The 18839-nt window shown below is 40.4% G+C and overlaps 2 protein-coding genes across 6 annotated transcripts; both read right to left on the bottom strand.

Annotated features, from left to right (window-relative positions):
- Positions 1–196: 196 nt before the first annotated feature.
- On the bottom strand, positions 197–9916 carry LOC131306315 (protein APEM9). Of its 5 annotated transcripts, none has more exons than XM_058332472.1 (6): positions 9671–9916; positions 7780–7944; positions 5376–5456; positions 3430–3712; positions 1140–1501; positions 197–513 (listed from the first exon to the last, which is right to left on the bottom strand). In XM_058332472.1, the coding sequence occupies exons 1-6, from the start codon at positions 9760–9762 to the stop codon at positions 384–386; spliced, it is 1113 nt and encodes a 370-aa protein (XP_058188455.1). In that variant the 5' UTR covers positions 9763–9916; the 3' UTR covers positions 197–383. The 5 variants fall into 5 exon arrangements, with proteins under 5 accessions (XP_058188455.1, XP_058188479.1, XP_058188486.1 ...); XM_058332496.1 differs by having other exon boundaries at positions 7780–7912; XM_058332503.1 differs by having other exon boundaries at positions 5376–5453; positions 7780–7912; positions 9671–9914.
- A 1146-nt stretch (positions 9917–11062) lies between these two features.
- LOC131306305 (uncharacterized) lies at positions 11063–17564 on the bottom strand. The gene is made up of 2 exons (XM_058332465.1): positions 15938–17564; positions 11063–11637 (listed from the first exon to the last, which is right to left on the bottom strand). Exon 1 carries the CDS (start codon positions 17368–17370, stop codon positions 16702–16704), a length of 669 nt encoding a protein of 222 aa, XP_058188448.1. The 5' UTR covers positions 17371–17564; the 3' UTR covers positions 11063–11637; positions 15938–16701.
- Between the last annotated feature and the right edge of the window lie 1275 nt (positions 17565–18839).

Genomic DNA, 18839 nt, shown 5'->3' with positions numbered 1-18839 from the left:
ACTCCGGCTACAAGGAACAAAACTTCCATTTGTTCCTATTGAAAATGCTAAAATGCGCATTTTTCCTAAGAGACCTGAAACGAAACATTAAACTCTCGAATTTCATTATTTTCGGTGTTGCATACCAAGACATGTTAATATTCAAGAAAACATTCCGAAAAATTGGTATTAGAAATATCTAACAATGACATTTCCATGCCCAAAAGAAATTCTTCACATTGCCATTAAAATCTGGCTACTTTCTGAAAGGAAAGGATTCTATAGAGTCCCATGACTCCCATTGTCGCATGATTGATAAGGACTTTTGCCACACTAGCTACTTACCACATACAAGCACAACACTGTTATCCAAAAGCCAAGACTTAAGAAAAAAAACAACACGGTTACCGGCTGCCACGGGTTGCAGTTGGGACGGGTTGAACAGCAGCTAGAGGGTTCACTTGGTAAGAAAATGCAAGCTGCCACAAGTCCACTAAAGCCTTCTTCATGGACAAAGCTTGTCTTCTTAGAATCCTGAAAGTAAGATAAAAACTTCAATGCGACATCAATAGCCACGGTAATAATTTCAAACTAGCCTTCAGTCAAAAGATTACGGTGCCCCTATTGGAAGGAATAAGCTGGCTTCTTCGTAGTGATTTATTGATTGCCTACACATACACAGGTGTTTTATACTACACTTCTGGCCCACTACTTTTGAAGGACCGCTACTTCTGAAGTTACAAATATTTTACCCCAGAAAAAAGCTTTTAAAATTTGAAAAAAAAAAAACCCTTGTCCTAGGTGTGTCCCATCATATACAATGTCAAAATGTAATGGACATGTGTCCCACATATCCCCGGTGTCACGTGCCCTTGGAGTGTCTAACACGGATACGGCGATCTCTAGGAGTGTCAGTGCATCCTAAACATTCATACAAGAGCTTAGATGTCATGTGATATTTACACCCAAACAAAAATGACAGTTTGTATTTGATATTCAACTTTTCTGTGACACAAAGGTGTGCTTTCCATACTATATTTTCGCACGTCATGCCTATCAATGAAGGTAAAAATCCAAACCAAGGGAGACAAAAATCCATTTTATCCATTGATATTCATGGCTTGTATAGAGAAAGAACCAGCAGAGAGAGCACTACTTGCCTCTTCACTGTCGCCTGCTTCCTTCGCAATATGTAATACATGAGAATCATCAAACAGCCCAGAACAATTTTCCCATTTGATATGAGAAGCTGACCATTTCCAAACTTCAGAGTCACAGTACGAAACCACCAAAAGCAAGAGACTCTTTGTTGCGATAATTTCAAAATTACTTCTTTCGTATCAGTATTTCCTTTCGATGGGTACGGGGTTTTCAACGCTTCTGGAGATCTCCCAGATGTATATTGTTCTTTAATAGATGAAGAATGAGGCTTGCTTTCATCTTCCGGCAAAGCAACAATGGAGCCTTGTGATGATCCAGTTGGCTTAGGAGAATAAAGACTCTGTAATCTCCTCAAAAGTTCCTATTTGGACAACAGCTGAAGAGTGTAAGAACAGGAAAGCATGTACTGCAGCAACTACTTAATACAAGTGTAAAGTTAGTGAAAACAAGGGGAGAATAAACCTGCTGAAGTAGATAAAGAGAGCTCCACCAAATTGTAAAGAAAATTTTCTAAACAAGAAATGTGTGGCATCCATGTTAAAAGGGATAGGTCTAAACTGACTATAGCAGGAAAAAAATGAAGTGACTTGCAATTCTTAGCCCCACTCCTTTCATGCTGTATAATTGCCCGAGCATGTAAGACTAAAAGGAATATCTTCCCAGGGGTGGAGGTCACTACAAATTGAATAGTCATGGATTCAGATGACTTCATGAATAGTTCAGGGGAAATGTAAAAATTAGACATGCCCCTTTTGATAACCAAGAAGACGTACACAGGAAGGACAATGAAAGTCTTATTATCGTGCCCAATGTCTAAGATAAGTAGTAACTAGTAAGACTTAAAGTGCCAATTTCTATTCCTACTTCCCAACAGCAGCCTCAAATAGAACATGAAAAGGTGTATAATCTACTCCATCAAAATAGGAAGAACTGTTCCCCAACGTGAGATTAGTTCTTTAGGCCCACCGCGCAGGACACTTGCCTAAAAGTGGAGATTTAAGAACCATGGCAATCGATAAGGGGATCTTTTCCCATTTCATAATTGCTAAACTTGCAGGCAAACATGATGCAGAGAATGCTAACAACCAGTAGACAGCTTGAAATTTTTATGGGCCTAATAGGGGCCAGCCATAATCAGTTTTTAGTGATATCTCCGATTAAAGCTGCCAGGGAATGATAATTAAAAAGCAGATTCCATCACGATTCTGATAGTCGACTAATAATGCACAATATCGCGAAGCTAGTGTGGGGGCAGTTCCCTTGTGGTTGTGATGGCATGAACTCCACGAATGATCAAAACATTCTTGATGGTGGAGGCGCCGTAGTGCCTTATTGTTCCCCTTCGCTATTGCCACCAATTGGAGGCAATGATGCAGCTTTGAGTGAAGGGCTTTGGTGCCAAAGAATAAAAGAAGAGCTCTGCGATGACACATACAATTGGTATTTGGTGGAGTTCGTGATGTTTTCAGGGTTTTGGGAAACAAGGTATGCAAACCTTGGAGGGTAAGGAAGTTAGGGGTAAAAGGATGAGAGATTTTCAGAGGCAAGAAACTAGTGGTGTGTTGGTCTTAGGTTTTGGTAACTGCTTGGTTTTTCTCTTTGCTATTTATCTTGCTATTCTTCCTCTTCTCCTTCAGGTTCTTTCGTCCTTTTCTTGTATTAGGGTGGTTCCCGCTTAGCACCACCTTTAATGCAGAATTAACTAAGGACAAGATTCCCAGATTGTATCCTTAGGTAGAAGGGAATTAGAAACCATCCTTTCCTATAGTTACTCTTTTATCCTCGTTATCAAGAGATAATACCAAACATGGGAAATTGGTGTCGAAAAAAAAACTTGGGAAATTAGTGGAACGGAATTAAGATTCCCAAAACTGTTGTTCTATTTATTTCCGTCAAACAGATGCACCCTAAGAGTTCACCAATGAAACTTGAGAAGACGAATTTCCGATTGACCCAAAAAAAAAAAACTTGAGAAGACATTTAAAAATGCTTCCAAATGTAGAGAGATCGAGAAGAAATCAGTTTATATTCTACAGTGGATTTTCTTTGTTTGAAAAATGCCAAGAAACAAATTTTCGAAGAGTTTTCCTGATGGACCAACACTTTCCTCAAAAGAGAAACGAATTTTCTTCTGAAAACACTGGGACAGGATAGATGAAGAGAACGATAAGATTTCATTCAATCTTGAAATCAACATTCTCTCTGAATTCGTCCAAGGGTTGACCATATCAACCAGTACGCATCACAGATGAACAATAGGATGCATCAAATGGAGAGAACATATTCTACCTGTCGCTTTTCCTCAGGTAATTCGGCTTGCTCAACCCAAGAGATAGCATGGCCTATATCTTTCAAAACCATCGCAAGTGTTACAACATATGCCTCAACAACTTCCAAGTACTCATCAACATGTAGCACAAAATGACCACCAGCTCCTTCTACACAACCCACATTTGATTCTGCAGTGGCAAGAACATAGTATCGTCCATCGACAAATCTCCACTTGCCAAGAAATTCCTCGAGAAATTCTCGAGAACCTGTACAAGAACCTTCCGATATCTGAAAACACACCCTGAAAAATAAAGTATGAAAGAAAAAGATGTTACTGCACTCAACTTGTCAAAATTACTTCTCCCCTGTGATGAACGCAATTGTTAGTGCGCGCGCGTGTGTGTTTGAGAGAGAGAGAGAGAGAGAGAGAGAGTCTATGCATTTGAATATGAGTGTCTTGGAGATAGAGGTCAATGAGAAAAAGCAAAGATTGACAGTTCCAAAGAATTATCGGGAGTGGTGGATTTGGCTTCTAGACTTTACCACTCTGGCACTCTGTGCGGCTTGGCTCTAAATTGGTTATTGCTTCGGAGTTTTTGATCGGAGCAGTTGATTCAACTAGTTGATATGATGAAGATATCAGCCATGTTTTACGTGATTATCCATTAGTTAGTAGGTGTTAGGTCAACTAAGCAACCGATACACCCCAGACTTCTACAGTGTATCTATATACTACATATTTGATCAATCGGAAGTACATTGGTCACATGCGGTGACACAGTTAACTATCAGTCTCCCGCCCATATTTGATTGGAATTGAACAAGGTTCATATTTGATTGGAAACAAACTCATGTTATTTAGACCTTCCAAACACAATTCATCCGAATTTTCGATAAGGTGGACCATAGGAGTCATGACCAATCCTCTAACAAACATACAAACTTCTATTTTTATTAAGTAATCAAGCCTAATTCAAAATAATACCATATCTAGACAGACTAAGACTAAACATATTTCCTATTTTGATATTGAAAATACACAAGCACTCCCCTACCCTAGGCTATTCAAAATGTATAAAGTACCCATGTCATACTCTCAACACTCGGGTAACCAAACCAAATCAAACCGAGCCTTATGTCCCAATCAACACTCGGGTAAGTGTATGAAATCCGTGCCAACATTTTTCATCAATTTTTGCCGAGCTATCAATAGAACTCCTCTAATATGCATGAAAAGATCTAAGAGAACAGGTAAACACCATTTAAGCTAACAGATATAAATTATGTTTTAAAAAGTTCATAAATAACACGACAAGTCCCCGTATCATTGAAATGAAGATCAGATGAATCCAATGCAGAAACATGTACCCGCAACCACCATTCGTATCCAAGTCCATGTAACATAGACCCTAGGCAATCCTACGCTTAGAGTCTTCTAATTGCCCGGCTCCCCCAACCCTGACCCCTCTTTGTGAAACTATGAGGGGGCATAACTTGTCTTTACAAAATATACAGGCTATATTTGCACATGAGAAATAGATATATTCAACCATTTGCTCTTTTCCACAAAATTTTGTAGAAGAAAATCCAAAAAAATGTGACGTCCTATTCAAGGAGAGACCCCTCCCACAAGCTCTCCACCTAATTGGGATTTTTGACCTTTTATTTTATCCACAAGAAATCAAGTTGTCAAAGAAGTACTAAGGATGGACAAGAGAAAAAGAAGAAGCAATAAAATAACAAGTCAAAAGCTGTAGAAAGTACTATCAAAAGATGGGAATTCTATCCCCAACAGCACTCCTTTGGAAATAAGCTAGTATGTGTAAGTTGATCTTAATTGTAAAACAAGTTAGTATTGCACAAAACCCTCAATGAAGGATGATAATGAACAAGTTGCCAAATTGGGTCCCACAAAAAGACTTTGAATGGAGATGGTAAGTATGATGTGCAAGAGATGAGAGTACCCAGCAAGAATAACTTGAACAGGGATGGTGGTGACTGAACCAAACAACAGCGAGAGCTCATTCAATACGTCCTGTGTCCTGCTATCAGCAACCAAAAAAAAAATGATAAACAAAATAATAAACTGGTCTTCATTTTACACATGACACGTCCTATTTGGAGCATCATAATTAGATGAAGATGGTGTGGTGATAACGATGATGATGAGGCTAGAATAGCAACCTGGAACATTTTAGTACACATACACGTGCACGTAAGTGCATAATCATATGAATACACAAAAACATATGCAGGCACATGCAGACATACTCCAGGCAGATCTAGTCACAAAAGGTATCCCTATTTCCATAACTCATTCATATGAAGAGCAACCTCAAACAAGACTTCCATATGCAGTTAAAGCGGAATGGAAACCAGTGTGTTTTTTTCACGTGTCGTTTCAGGAGTACACATCTTTCACTCGTTAAACAGGTAGAACACTCGAGACAAGACACAAGAACGAAAACAGTACCAATGGCATGAAGATTTTGAGACCTATAAGAATCAAAAACAGAAAAAAAACAAGAACAATTAAGTTCATGAGAATTTCTCAAAAGGTCTGAAGGATTCCTTGCCCAAGCCAGCAAGCACTAATAATGATTACAGACCATAAGAAAAGCAATAAAACATAAATGCCAGAAGACATTAGAGAAGTCGTTGACCTCAGGATAGCACCCATTGATACCTTAGATAACCTTAGCTAGTTTGGTCTGCATAGAGTCCTAATTATATTTCTCAAGTAAAAGTAGTTCCGCTGGTTCTAAAAAGATATTTTGGAGTTTCAGAATTTTCTACACTGGTGATTAGTGTCAACCAACTGTGATTGTTTGGTTCAAGTTCTTGTCTTGGGTCTTAATATGTGAAACAGGTTTAAATAGGCTTTTAGAAGACAAAACACTTGGATCTCATTTTTGTAGTCAAAGTCATCCAAGAACTAGGAGCCACTAAATTTACAAAAAAGTATTGTAACACTTATAATTGAGTGCAGAAAATTTTAAGAGAGTATTGTGAGATTTTTAAGCTTATTACAAAGTGCATGCCGCAAACCCATTCATATGTATGCTGCCAACGGAATCCTCCTCCTTAATCATCAGCCCTCTTAGAATAGAAACTATGCCGCTAACTCCTTTTGACACCTAACTCTGAAGTTTTGTAGGCCAAACCACGACTTATTCACTGTCCATGGACAACCCCATTACTTCTTTCATTCTTATGAAAAGCCCCAAACTACAACCCTTTCAGACCCTGTACACCGATGAAAGATCAATATCGTTTTACCATCTAAGCAACAAAACTGCTAATTGCAATCTTAACAGGAGAATAACTCTTCCACTGTCCTACATTCAATTATGTATCACAACTGTTCTTAACAACAGTCACGCAATAAGTATTCAACTCAACTACAAGCACTAAAACAGCCAGAGAGGTCAACAAGGGGCTTGAAATTGTGAGAATGACTAGATAATGATAGTTGATGTCTCTCAATACGGCATGTTGGCCAACCAAAGGTGTGGTGGTGGTGCAGCCAACACAATAGTTAGATAGGGCTCCCAAAAAAAAGAATGGACCTCAACAGTAAATCACCAAGTATCATGTTTATCATACAATCCATACCCGCATGCAACAAACTACAGAAGAAACTCCTTAGTTCCCTTTTTAAAGTCTAACAAGCTAATAATGACAACTTTTAAGTTCGTGGAAATACTGCAAGTAACTTGCAATATATGTTACATGGACTATGGGACAAATATCGGATGCGACAATTTATCTAATTTCCATTTCAAGGACTTCCTATGATGCAATTGGAGCTTATCGACAGACACGAATCAAGTTAGATAGCCCGTTGTGGCTCTGGTGGTGACGAGATCAGGGTGATAATTGAAATCCTTAGTATGTATTTTATATTTTCTAGATTACATGGTGTTTACTAGTTGTCTTAAACATCTTCATGCATATTATGGGAATTCTATGGATAGCTCGTGAGAAAATCGAATTAGAAAATATGCTTGTTAAGTTATAACCCAGCTGAAAATGTCTACATGGATCTCAAACCCTTATCCGAGTGTTGAGTGTCCAACACAGGTAATTTATACATCCTGAAGGATCCATGTAACATAGCTTGCTATACTGAAGATATACACAAGTACTACATATTACAAATGTACTAGGAGATGAAACAAAAAAGGATCGTTAAAATGGTAAGTGCATAGAGAACAGTCGACCCAGTTACTAGTGGTGGGCTAAACGATACACCCATCGAATATAATGGGCATGCAATGGAACATAACACCTAATGGAATGATAAGAATAAAAACATAACAAAGGAACAAGAATCTACAAAAGAAATGAGGAAATGAATTATGATACCTCCCAAGCTCCTTCAAGGACTGAACTAGCACCATACCAGCCGATTCCAACATGTCATTCAATGGAGCTTCTTCACCAACTTCAGCAGATTTATTATTGCACAAATCACTCAGAACAGACGAGGCTGTCGATGCTGCTTCCTCATACATGCAGGACACAAGGTAGCTGAAATTCAAACAACCAACCAAAAAGATGCTTACAGCAGCACAGCTACCAGTTAAAAACAGTTTTTTAATGATTACCATTTATGATCAGAAATCTACGTTACACTAATGACTAAGAGCAGTCATCTGTTTAATAGATATAATACATATGCTGATAGGCATGTGTACCTACTTATGGGGAATGGGAATCAAAGAGATAATCTTCCGGAAACCATTCAATCTGAAGAAGGTCTAGGTGAATGTGTTTGTTCCTGCCTAAAGGGGTTGAATAGTGCAATCACCTGTTCACTTAAGAATCTATCAAGTGGAATATCTACAAAAATTCAGTGTCCCCGTTCTGGTATCTCAACATGCATTTGTAGTCCATGAAAAATTCACTATAGTTACAACTCAGCTTTACATGTAGGAACTAGCCACTGGGAAACAATTGGGAACAATGATTCCCACTCGTGGAAAACCAGGGAGCACCCAATTCAACTAGATGAGGAGAGAGATACAAAGACTATCGTAAGTGACTACCAATGCAGTCCTAGATGTGTTAGTTTTAGTGTTTTCACCCTAATCTTGATCACAGAAACTCGAACTATAAACCTAAACGGCCAAACGAGACACCTAGCAGATGTCTTGTCCACAGAAGTCTCCAACAAAATAAAACCTAAAGCAAAAGTTATGAGAATCTTTTGCCCAAATAGCTTCTGAACAAGCGGATTAAAATTTAAAGTTTAAGCAAGAAGCATGCAACAAATTTGATACTGGCAAGCAACAAAATGTAACATGAATGGAAATAGAACTTGGAATGAAACCTACGAACTTGAAGGAAATTTAGTAAATCAAAGGTTGCATGACGAATTAAAAAAGCTGGGCAATGGAACTCTCTGTCCAATTGCTTATCACAAAACTATTCAATTCACAAGATACTCTCCCCTCACCTACCTCATAATCACATACACGAATCTCCAATTAACCGACAACTGATTATCCCGCTCAAACTAACCATATGTAACAACCTCACATAAACCCGCAGCTGACTCTAACAAACTGTAACTAACCTCACATTTATCAGCTGGTGCTTGGCCCCATATCCAAAAAAAGAAAAACTTTTGCTTTAACATTTATTAGCTGGTGCTTCCCTTGCTTGGTATATCAGCATACCGTATCCCCGCCCCCCCCCCCCCCCCAAAAAAAAACAAAAGAAAAAAAAATTACAACTTGAAAGACAACTATTTCCCAATCAGTATGTCACTTCACTCATGAATAGAATGCAAAACCCACAACTAAAGTGCATTCAGAAAGCTAGAGAGTGCCTAAATTGCTAGTACTTTTTTTCAATTTTTTTTGGTAATGCAGGGTGTCGCAGGCAAACTTGCGCACACCTCATATTAATCTCTACAGCAGTTCCTACAACCGCTTCACACATGCTTGGGGTGAGGTAGCCCAAGAGTTATTAGCAAGGGGAATTGAACCCGAGACCCCTATGCCAAGACCACTTGGCCAACCCCTTGGGTTTAAATTGCTAGCACTTAAAAACCCTTCAACAGAAAGAAGCCCACATCGATTAATTGAGCATAATCTAGGGTTTCAATTGATGGGCATCAGAGTAAACATTCAAGGTAGAGACAACCCAACTAATCCAACCATGTTCGGTGACCGACAATGTCATATTTGGGCTAGAAAAATCATGGGATTTCATTTCAGCAGAAAATAATCAAAAGTTCTTTGAAACTGACCTCTCGGACCGTTCGATTTCTTCCCAAATTGCGAGGTTAGAAGCAGAGATGGCCATTTCGCAAGGCTCTGTGCAATTCAACCAGCTTTTCATGAGGGTCCGACTAACACGGGGGTTTGTATTGCGGGGTTTGTATTTTCTTGGGGCCAAGAGTCTGTCCAACACGCTAAGCCGGGCTGTGCAATTCAAGCAGAGATGGCCAAATTGCGAGGTTTCTATTGTTATCCCAGTCCCTAGGAGGCTAGGATTGTAAATGAATAGCCGTTCTGCACTGTTCGAGACTTAATTCGGCAAAGGTCCGTTCGAATTTGATTCGTCAAATAAATAAATCAAACTTGAGCGTCAATTTTAGGCTTATTTCATAAATGACTCAAACATGAATCTAGCAGTATTTGGCCCGATTAAACTCGTAAACCTGGAATGGAATATATGTATATTATGAGATTTTTATGAGAATTTTGTATATGTAGTAGATAAAAAAAATTTTAGAATTTGTACAAGTATAAACAATTACAATTACTAAAAGTTTATTTATGTATATGTTCTCATTATTTCATATATGTATGAATGTATTTGGGTCAAGTTTGAGTTCACTTAAAAACTTAAAAACAAATCTAAATATTTTAATATTCGGCTCATTTGTAGCCGGCTGCTCTTATGTTCCAAATAAGCTCTTTGGCTACTTGGGTGAGAAATGAAAAAAAAACGGTGTGGTTTTTCATATGATGAGAAAAGAAACGAAAGGAGTATATTTTCTCACTATCTCATTTAGATAAATATTCCACTTTCTCTTCTCACCAAATCTCACCACTTTTGTGAGAAACAAAAATAGCTCCATAAAGGTTCCTTGATTCTTACGCTCTCTCACCTTTTTAACCATCCAAACAAGAGAAAGAAAGCTATTCCCCTCCTTTTCTTTTTCTTTTTTTTTCCCCTACCGAAAACCCCATCCAAAGGGGCTCTAGAGAAGGAAGGAGGATCGCTTCCCTAAGTTGGGAGAAAAACTAGAGGGGTGATAGTAGGAACAGTTTATTTTAGGGGAGTGAATCTAACACTCCCATATTTGTTTTCACACTCCTTTTGTTTTTTAGTATTGAAAGTGAATGTTATTTTTTTGCTAGAAGACAAAAAAAAAATTATGAATATAAAAAAGGTAAGTATGAGTTTTTCTTATTGTATGTATCTCATTGAGATATTTGAGCATATTAAAAATGATGTTTATCAAATACAGTATCGACTAATACATCATCTCAAAATATAATTTCTTTCCAAAAATGTACTCTGCTCACACTAGATTGAAATCCATTTTGGGGGCAGAAATGTATATATATACTAATCAATATGCAATAAACATGGTTTTCTTGGGGGTCAAGGAGCGACAAGATCGACAAAATAACATTAAACACACTAAACCTGATAATTTACATCTTTAGCTAGAGCATGGGCTGCTCTAACCTCAGTCCTTGAAACCTTAGAAACAACATAATTAAACTTACAAGCCAAATGAACAATATCAGACAAAATAATCCTAACCAAGGGATGAACTCAATTAGCCTTCTGAAAACCTTGCACCAAAACCAAGCAGTCCGAGCAAATATCCACGGACAACCATCCCCCGTCAAAAGCCCAAGCTAGCGCGTACCAAACGGCGAGAGCCTCCGCCATGAGCACTGAGCTTACAAAAACTTCTCTTCTTCCTTCATTCCGGACTTCTTCACCGTCACCAACCGAACACCACGCAACCGCACCTTCCTAGGAGTACTTCTTATCCCACGCCCATCCGCAAGCAGCCTCCTAACAGCATTTACCTCACCTAAACTGCTCTTCAAAACAACTCTCTGCTTGCCACAACCCGAACCAGCACCCCACAGCCCCCCGAATCCCATCCTTCAACCCAGAACCACCCATAACCCTTCCCACCAACACCAGAGTGCGATAAGCCTCTCCCAAACTTTGCTGCAGTGAATCCTGAGTACGACGAAAAACCACATTATTTCGATTACACCAAATAGCCCACATAATAACAATGGACTCAACTATAACAGATTTATGAGGTGCACCCTTCCACCATTGATCTAACCACACATTAAAAGTCAAAAGGATTTCTGATAGAGAAGTCCAGCCCCAAATTAGACGCTCTCCAAAACCGCCTAGTTGTCTCATAAATAAAAAACAAGTGCTCAATGGATTTCTCCTCCAAGCCACAAAGCGGACACAATGCATTCATACCCATACCCCTCCGGACAGGGACTTGCCTGACCGGCAGAATTCCATGCAACACCTTCCAAATAAAAAGCGCAAACTTAAGAGGCAAATTAAGACCCCAAATACTCTTCCATAGGCCTGTCAATGGGCCGGATCCGATCCGGATCCGACAGATCCGGATCCGGATCCGATCCGAAAATCCGAATCCGATCCGGAAACTTTTTTTACTTCAAAAATTTTAGCCAAAAAAAAATATTTTTTTCAAAAAAATACAATTTTTTTTTTCAAAAAAAAATTATTTTCAGAAAAAAAAATTAAAAAATTAAAAATAAAAATAAAAATAAAAATACAACTTCTTAAACATTTTTTTTTTCAAAATAAAAATTTTACTATTTTTTTAAAAAAAATTAAAATTTTAAAAAAAAATAAAGTTCGGATTCGGATTGATAACGGATTTAATCCGATCCGATCCGGATCCGTATTGAATTACCGGATCCGGATTATCGGATTATCGGATCGATGTTATCGGATTCGGATCCGGATCCGGATCGGATTTTTCGAATCGGATCCGGATCGAATCCGGTCCATTGACAGGCCTACTCTTCCAGTTCACACAATCACCCACACTTCCAATGTTTCCCCATTTGAGGTTAATAGCTATAAAATAAGCTGATTTAACACTAAAACTCCCATCCCTGGAACCCTAGCTTCCAATACATTTCATCCAGCTCTTTAACTTTAGGAACATGTTGGGATAAAATCTTAGGAACTACTTCCTTGGGAAACAACACCTCGATCAAAGGCTTTTTCCACTCAAAACGGTCCCAATTTATTAACTCTCTAACTTTAAAATTATTAAGTCCCAATTGGCTTCTCCCCATAAAGGGATTGTGACACCCAAGAATCCATTGGTGACCGAAAACCATTATATTTTTCCCATCCTCTAGCCGCCAAGCAATATTATCTCTAATAAGCTCAAGACCCCATATAATACTTCTCCACCTCTAAGAACAACCCGGCCTAGCGTACACTTCAAAAAATCCTTCCCCCTATAGTACTTACCCATCAATACCTTAGCAACGAGAGACTGTGGATCAGAGATCAACCTTCAAGCTTGTTTTGCCGGTAAAGCTTGATTGAAACCCAAATCTCTTATCCCCAGCCCACCATGACACAGCGGCTTACACAAATCCTCCCACTTCTTCCAGCAAACACCACCACCATCCCCTTTTCCCCATAAAAACCGAATCACCATACTTCTAACTTTCTGAACAAAATACACAGGCGCCCTAAAGATCGAAAATAAGTATATTGGGATAGTAGACAGAATATGTTTCATGAGAACCAATCTTCCCCCAAAATCTAGAGCCTGCATATTAAATCTACCCAACTGCGCTTGAAACCGATCCAAAATCCTCCCAAAAAAGGTCACATTTCCTTCTTGTAACATCTAAATTAAACCTTAGATAAATACTCGGCTTTGCCACAATTTTAATACTTAACACCCTCGTAAGAAAATCTTTCTGACATCCCAACATATTAGCGCTAACAAAATCTCCAACTTGCTTTTATTAACCCGCTACCCCGCAAACTCACAATGCGAATCAAGTAACCACTTTAAACGCCACACCTCTGCCAAGTCAAAATTAAGAAAAAAGAAGCTATCATCCGCAAAAAATAAGTGAGAAATTGGAGGCGAGTGCCGACTAACAGCCACACCTCGACAAACCGTTTGACTAGCAAAAAAACTCAAATTGACTGACAACACCTGACCAAAATGAACAAATAAGGTGATAATGAGTCACCTTGGCGAAGACCACAACGAGGGGAAAAGAACTCGGAAGGAACACCGTTAACCAGAACCGAAAAGGACACTGTATAAAGACATTGAGATATAAGTTTAATCCATTTAGGACTAAAACCCAAGCTAGAGAGCACATCCAAAACAGCAGGCCACTTGAGACGATCATGCGCTTTGCTCATATCGAGCTTCAAAGCAAAGCAAGATTGACCCTTGCGTTTTTCCCAAATGAACTCAATTGTTTCATGAGCTAGCAAAATGTTGTCCGTAATAAGACGGCTAGGAATAAAAGCATTCTGGAAAATAGATATTAAAGACTTGAGCACAAGATGAAGCTGATTAACCAAGACACGGGCCATAACTTTGTACAAAACGTTACACAGACTGATGGGCCTATAAACATTAACAGATGACGGACTGGAAACTTTAGGAATCAGAGTAATAAAAGTGTGTTTCTTTCCGAAAAGTAGCAATTGGCCTAGGAACAGCGAGTAGGGCAGTTCTAGGCCTGACGCGGGCGTGCCAGGGCAGGATTGCTGCCCAAATTCGTATCAAGGCCTGGAAGCCTTAATCTGACTTCTAACTGGACGAAAGTGCACGGCCTAAGGGTGGAGACCGTGAGGAGGTTCGTGGTTTGCCTTTGCGGGCTAAGGACTTAAAATTTTCTAATCGTGTGAAAAATGGACAGAAAGGTAGAGCAAGGCCTAAAACAGAAATAAATGGACTTTATTAACGGTTTAACAAAGTCTGATTACAAGGAAATGAAATAAAATCTAGGCTTGGCTAGATTGAGTACAAACTATTCTAGAAAGTAAAGTTAATTGAACGATAAGCCGTGGGCTTGTTTGGTCGGGGACCGAAAGATAAAAATAGTTAAAAGATAAATGAAATGAAATTTGGATAAGCCATGGGCTTTGATGGTCGTGGACCTAAAGATAAAAGATAAAGGAAAAATAAATATGCATAAGCCGTGGGCTTGATGGTCGGGGACGTTTGCCAAGGCCTTCAACTCTGGTATTTATAGGCAGATGTTTCAGGTCTTGAGCTGTTCAAGCTGCTTCCACAGGCCTTCATGCATGGCTGCCAAGTGTCCCTTTTGAGCTGCTTCAAAATGCTCCAGTGAGAGGCTATTCTTTGATAAAAACGTGCCCTTTACTCCAAGGAAATGGTAAAGGCCTGAAAAGCCATTCTTTTCTGCATAAAACTTTGTAAAAAAGTAAAAGGAACTTCAGCATCCAGGCCTTTGAGCTGCTTGTGAGCAGCTACTGCTTGACTGGACGTCTTTTGGGCCCACCAATGCTGAAGACCAAGGCTTCTTCAGGCCTTCCCACCATTTAATTGGTCCTTGCATCCCTTGTGGGCCCTTAAATCCTCTGAGGTTCATCTTTCACGGAAGAAGGATCCAGAAACAAAGGATTAACCAGACCTGGATGAGCTGCTTGTGAGCAGCTTGCTTAGGTCTGCATGAATCATTCACAGGTCTGCATGAATCATTCACCAACAGCTCCAAGGGCTGCATGTGCGCCACCTGTCTCTGGCCTTGCTTCATGCTGAAGAATGGGGTCCCACCAGTTCAGACCTTGAGCTGCTTGTGAGCAGCTTACCCAGATCTGTCTAGCAAGAATATTCTAGGCCTTTGAGCTGCTTATGAGCAGCTTGAGGCCTTTAAGCTGCTTATGAGCATGGATGTTTATAAAAAAAGGGATATTTGGGCCCACCAAGGCCAAAAAACGCAGGCCTGGTTGAGCTGCTTGAGCAGCTTGCTAGGGAGAAGCTTCTAGGCCTTCACAAGCAGCTTGCTTCCCAAGCATGACTAAGCAGCTTATGGCTTTCTTGACTTGGTCAGTTTTAGGCCTAAATAAATCCGAAAAATTGGGCCTAGACCTGAAAAACGAATCTTGGCCTTATTGGGCTAGATAGGCCTGAAAAACTAGTCCAGGCTTTGATTAATTGGGCCGAGGCTTGAAAATGGGCCTCGATCTAAAAATCAATTTGGGCCTTGACTAATTAGGCCATGCTCCAAATATTGATGTGGCCTAATCAATTTTCAAATTCTCTCTTGCCTTTCCAAACTTAATTTGGCCTAATTGTGGCCACTTTATATTCTTCCAAAGGCCCAATTTTGCAGGTGACCGATTTATAAGGCTTCTCAAGGCCTGAAACCATCATTCAAGGCCTTCTTTTAACCAATAAATTGATTTTCTGAATTTTGGCCAAAAATGGGTGTAAACAAAGTGCGATTAAGTTCTTTAAGCATGGTACCCGAATGAAGGAAAGCCAAGACCATTTGAGTAACTTCACCGCCCACACAGTCCCAATTTTTTTGATAGGCCTGCAACGAACCCATCCGGACCCAGAGCTTTCGTACCCCCCATCTGGAACACAGCTTCACACACTTCAGCCTCAACAAAAGGAGCTTCCAGGTCTCGCACTTGATCAGATGACAAGTGCACCCCCAATGCTGAAAGAGGCTGAAAACAAGCTGGAGTGGCTTCCGGTTCCGCTGGCCCTTTATTTAAGCTGCCCCCAAAACCGCCATCTGACTCACACTGAAAAAGGGCCTTGCAATGGGATAAAAATAATTGCTCAATAGCCTCTGGATCATGCACAAATGGCCATCATTCCCTTTAAGACACATAATCCAATTCCATCGCATCCTAATAGTTGTCGCCTTATGAAAAAATTTAGAATTCCTATTGCCAAGAGCCAGCCGTCTTTCCTTTGCCCTCTGCGCCCAATGCATTTCTTGTTGTTCTAACAATTGATCGATTTGCAAGCGGAGTTGTTGATCCCTAATTACTAGTTGCTCCACCACATGCCACTTCTTTGCACCAACATCCCTCAGAGATTTCTGAATACCTTCCAATTCCAATTGAGCATCCTTTAGCTTTCTCCGAAGATGTTTAAACGAAAGCTCATTCCAATTAGACAAATGTCGCATCAACAATTTCTGCTTCTGCACCACCTTGAAAGCAACGAACCCCTGAATTGACTGCTCCCAAACACGCCGCATAATGTGGCCCACATCATCCACAGGACCACAAACAACCACCTCTTTTAAATCTTCTCGGTCTGCCCCTACCACTCCTTCGAAACACCCATTGAGTATCCACCAGTAGCGGACTATGATCCGAATGAAGAATAGAGTAGACAAACAAGGCAGCCAATGGAAAGAACTCCAGCCACAAAGGATTAGCCATAGCTCGATCTAGTCTTTCAAAAGTGACATCCCTTCCTTTTCGATTGTTGGTCCATATGAAATGAACACCAAACCCCGGAATATTCGCAAGATTAAAATTTTCCACAAACTCTCTAAACCACTCCACATCCACCAGCCCTCTTGAACATGTACTATGCTTATCTGATGGATCAAGAACTTGGTTATAATCCCTCACACTCATAAGTGGCAAATCAAAATTTACCAGAACTTTGCCCAAAAATTCCCAAGTATCTTTCCGATGACACAAATAAGGATGACCATATAAAATGACCAACGACCAACATCTTCGCATCTCATCTATTACTCTCAAAAGAATGAATCTCGGATGGCATCGAATCACCTCAACAGAACAACAATCATCCCATGCCGCCCAAATACCCATCGCCAGCCCAATCGCATCAATTCCAGCCCAAAACTTGAACCCCATCTTCCGAGCAAACCCTTCAAGAATGTGAACACTACATTTTGTTTCCATGAGAAAAAGAAGGTAAGCTCAGTGCTGCTGGGCCAGGTTCCTTGCTGTTCGAACTGTAGGGGCTTGGCCCATCCCCCTACAATTCCAGCTTAAAATCCTCATGATGAACGAAGAGGTTGTTGAGGGCCAACCTCCTCGCAAACCTCGTTTTTTGGACCAACTGATTCTCCTTGCACCAATTCATGACACAAAGACCACACATACTGCCTAAATTCTTCTGCAAACTGGATCCCTATCTCCCATTTTTCTGCCTCCTTGTCCCCCACCAAAACTCGAAAACGCTTTTCCCCCCAATTATTTTCAGACAGGCACCTTGCATACAGCTCAATGGACTTTGCCCAAATAAACTTATTGATTTCATTATAGACCATCTTCTTCGCCTGCACGAAATCATCTGCATCCTTACCCATAATAATCTGGCCATCACCAACCTCCTAGACCTCATCCACAACATGTAACTCATCCACCTGTGAGGCTCGCCTCTTCCTGGATAATATCGATACTCCCAACGCATCACATTCCCCCCTTGACTCCACACCACCATCCCACGCCTCTACTCTGCCGACACCCTCAGACACACCCAACGAAGAGCGATAAACCGATAGACAATCTCCCGCCGTAGACTCAGACCCAGATTCCGACCCTGAGCTAGATATAGATCTTCTTTTGCACATCTCCTACTCCTGCCAAAGTGACCCTCATTTCCTCTTAACTCCGCCGAAAACAACCCTCCTATATTCATGACTGACAAAGAAAAATTGTCTCACAAGAACACTGCGCGTACTCTCCCTGCAACCCAAGCCCTTTACTTTTAATTTCTTAAATCTCTTTTTCCTTCCCCAACCCAATAGCCTAGCCCGTAATCCCCTGAACCTCCTGGTAATAAAAGAGGATGCCATATGGACAATATTAGCGCCACGGCCCATATTTGTTACCATCAGCTCTCTATTGGTTCCATCTTCCTCAGCCCATCTAAAGTAGCCCACCAAACTCCTTCCTTCAGAGATCTATTAGTCTCTTCAAAAGATGAGTCCGAGTCCTCACCAACAAGGTCCATGGGCCGCATACCCTTCCCTTCATATCCCAATTCTTTGGGCTGATTCCTAGATATACTCTCACTGGGCTCTCTAATGACAATAGGCCCAGCTTGACTTAGCCCATGATCCTGATCCGTCAACCACCTAACCAGCTGTCCTCCTTTATTAAGAGGTTGACTGATTGTAAAGCTACCCTCAGCTCCAGACTGCAATAACTTCTTCATCTGATCTTCATCTACCAACATCACATCCATTTGAAACCCAAATTTATTTTCCCTTAAACCAGCACTGACCAAACCATCCTCAGCATTAACTACAACCCAACTACCCGTATTCACCCCACAACTCCGTACCACCGCCTCCCATTCTGCCCACCCGCGATCAAGTTCCCCTCAACCTCCGGCAGCGAGTCATCTAACATCCACGGCAACT

The sequence above is a fragment of the Rhododendron vialii genome, chromosome 1a (assembly GCF_030253575.1).
Source record: "Rhododendron vialii isolate Sample 1 chromosome 1a, ASM3025357v1".
NCBI classification, from domain to species: domain Eukaryota; kingdom Viridiplantae; phylum Streptophyta; class Magnoliopsida; order Ericales; family Ericaceae; genus Rhododendron; species Rhododendron vialii.
Note: the sequence above shows the minus strand (reverse complement) of the source record. Positions and strands in the feature narration are given on the sequence as shown.

Excerpts from the sequence above, each read along its gene's own strand:
- LOC131306315 (XM_058332472.1), bottom strand. The coding sequence starts at position 9,762 with ATGAAAAGCTGGTTGAATTGCACAGAGCCTTGCGAAATGGCCATCTCT. Across the intron at positions 1,502-3,429 it reads TACCTGAGGAAAAGCGACAG|GAACTTTTGAGGAGATTACA; the intron begins GTAGAATATGTT and ends TTGTCCAAATAG. Across the intron at positions 514-1,139 it reads AAGCAGGCGACAGTGAAGAG|GATTCTAAGAAGACAAGCTT; the intron begins GCAAGTAGTGCT and ends TCTTACTTTCAG.
- LOC131306305 (XM_058332465.1), bottom strand. The coding sequence starts at position 17,370 with ATGGAAACAAAATGTAGTGTTCACATTCTTGAAGGGTTTGCTCGGAAG.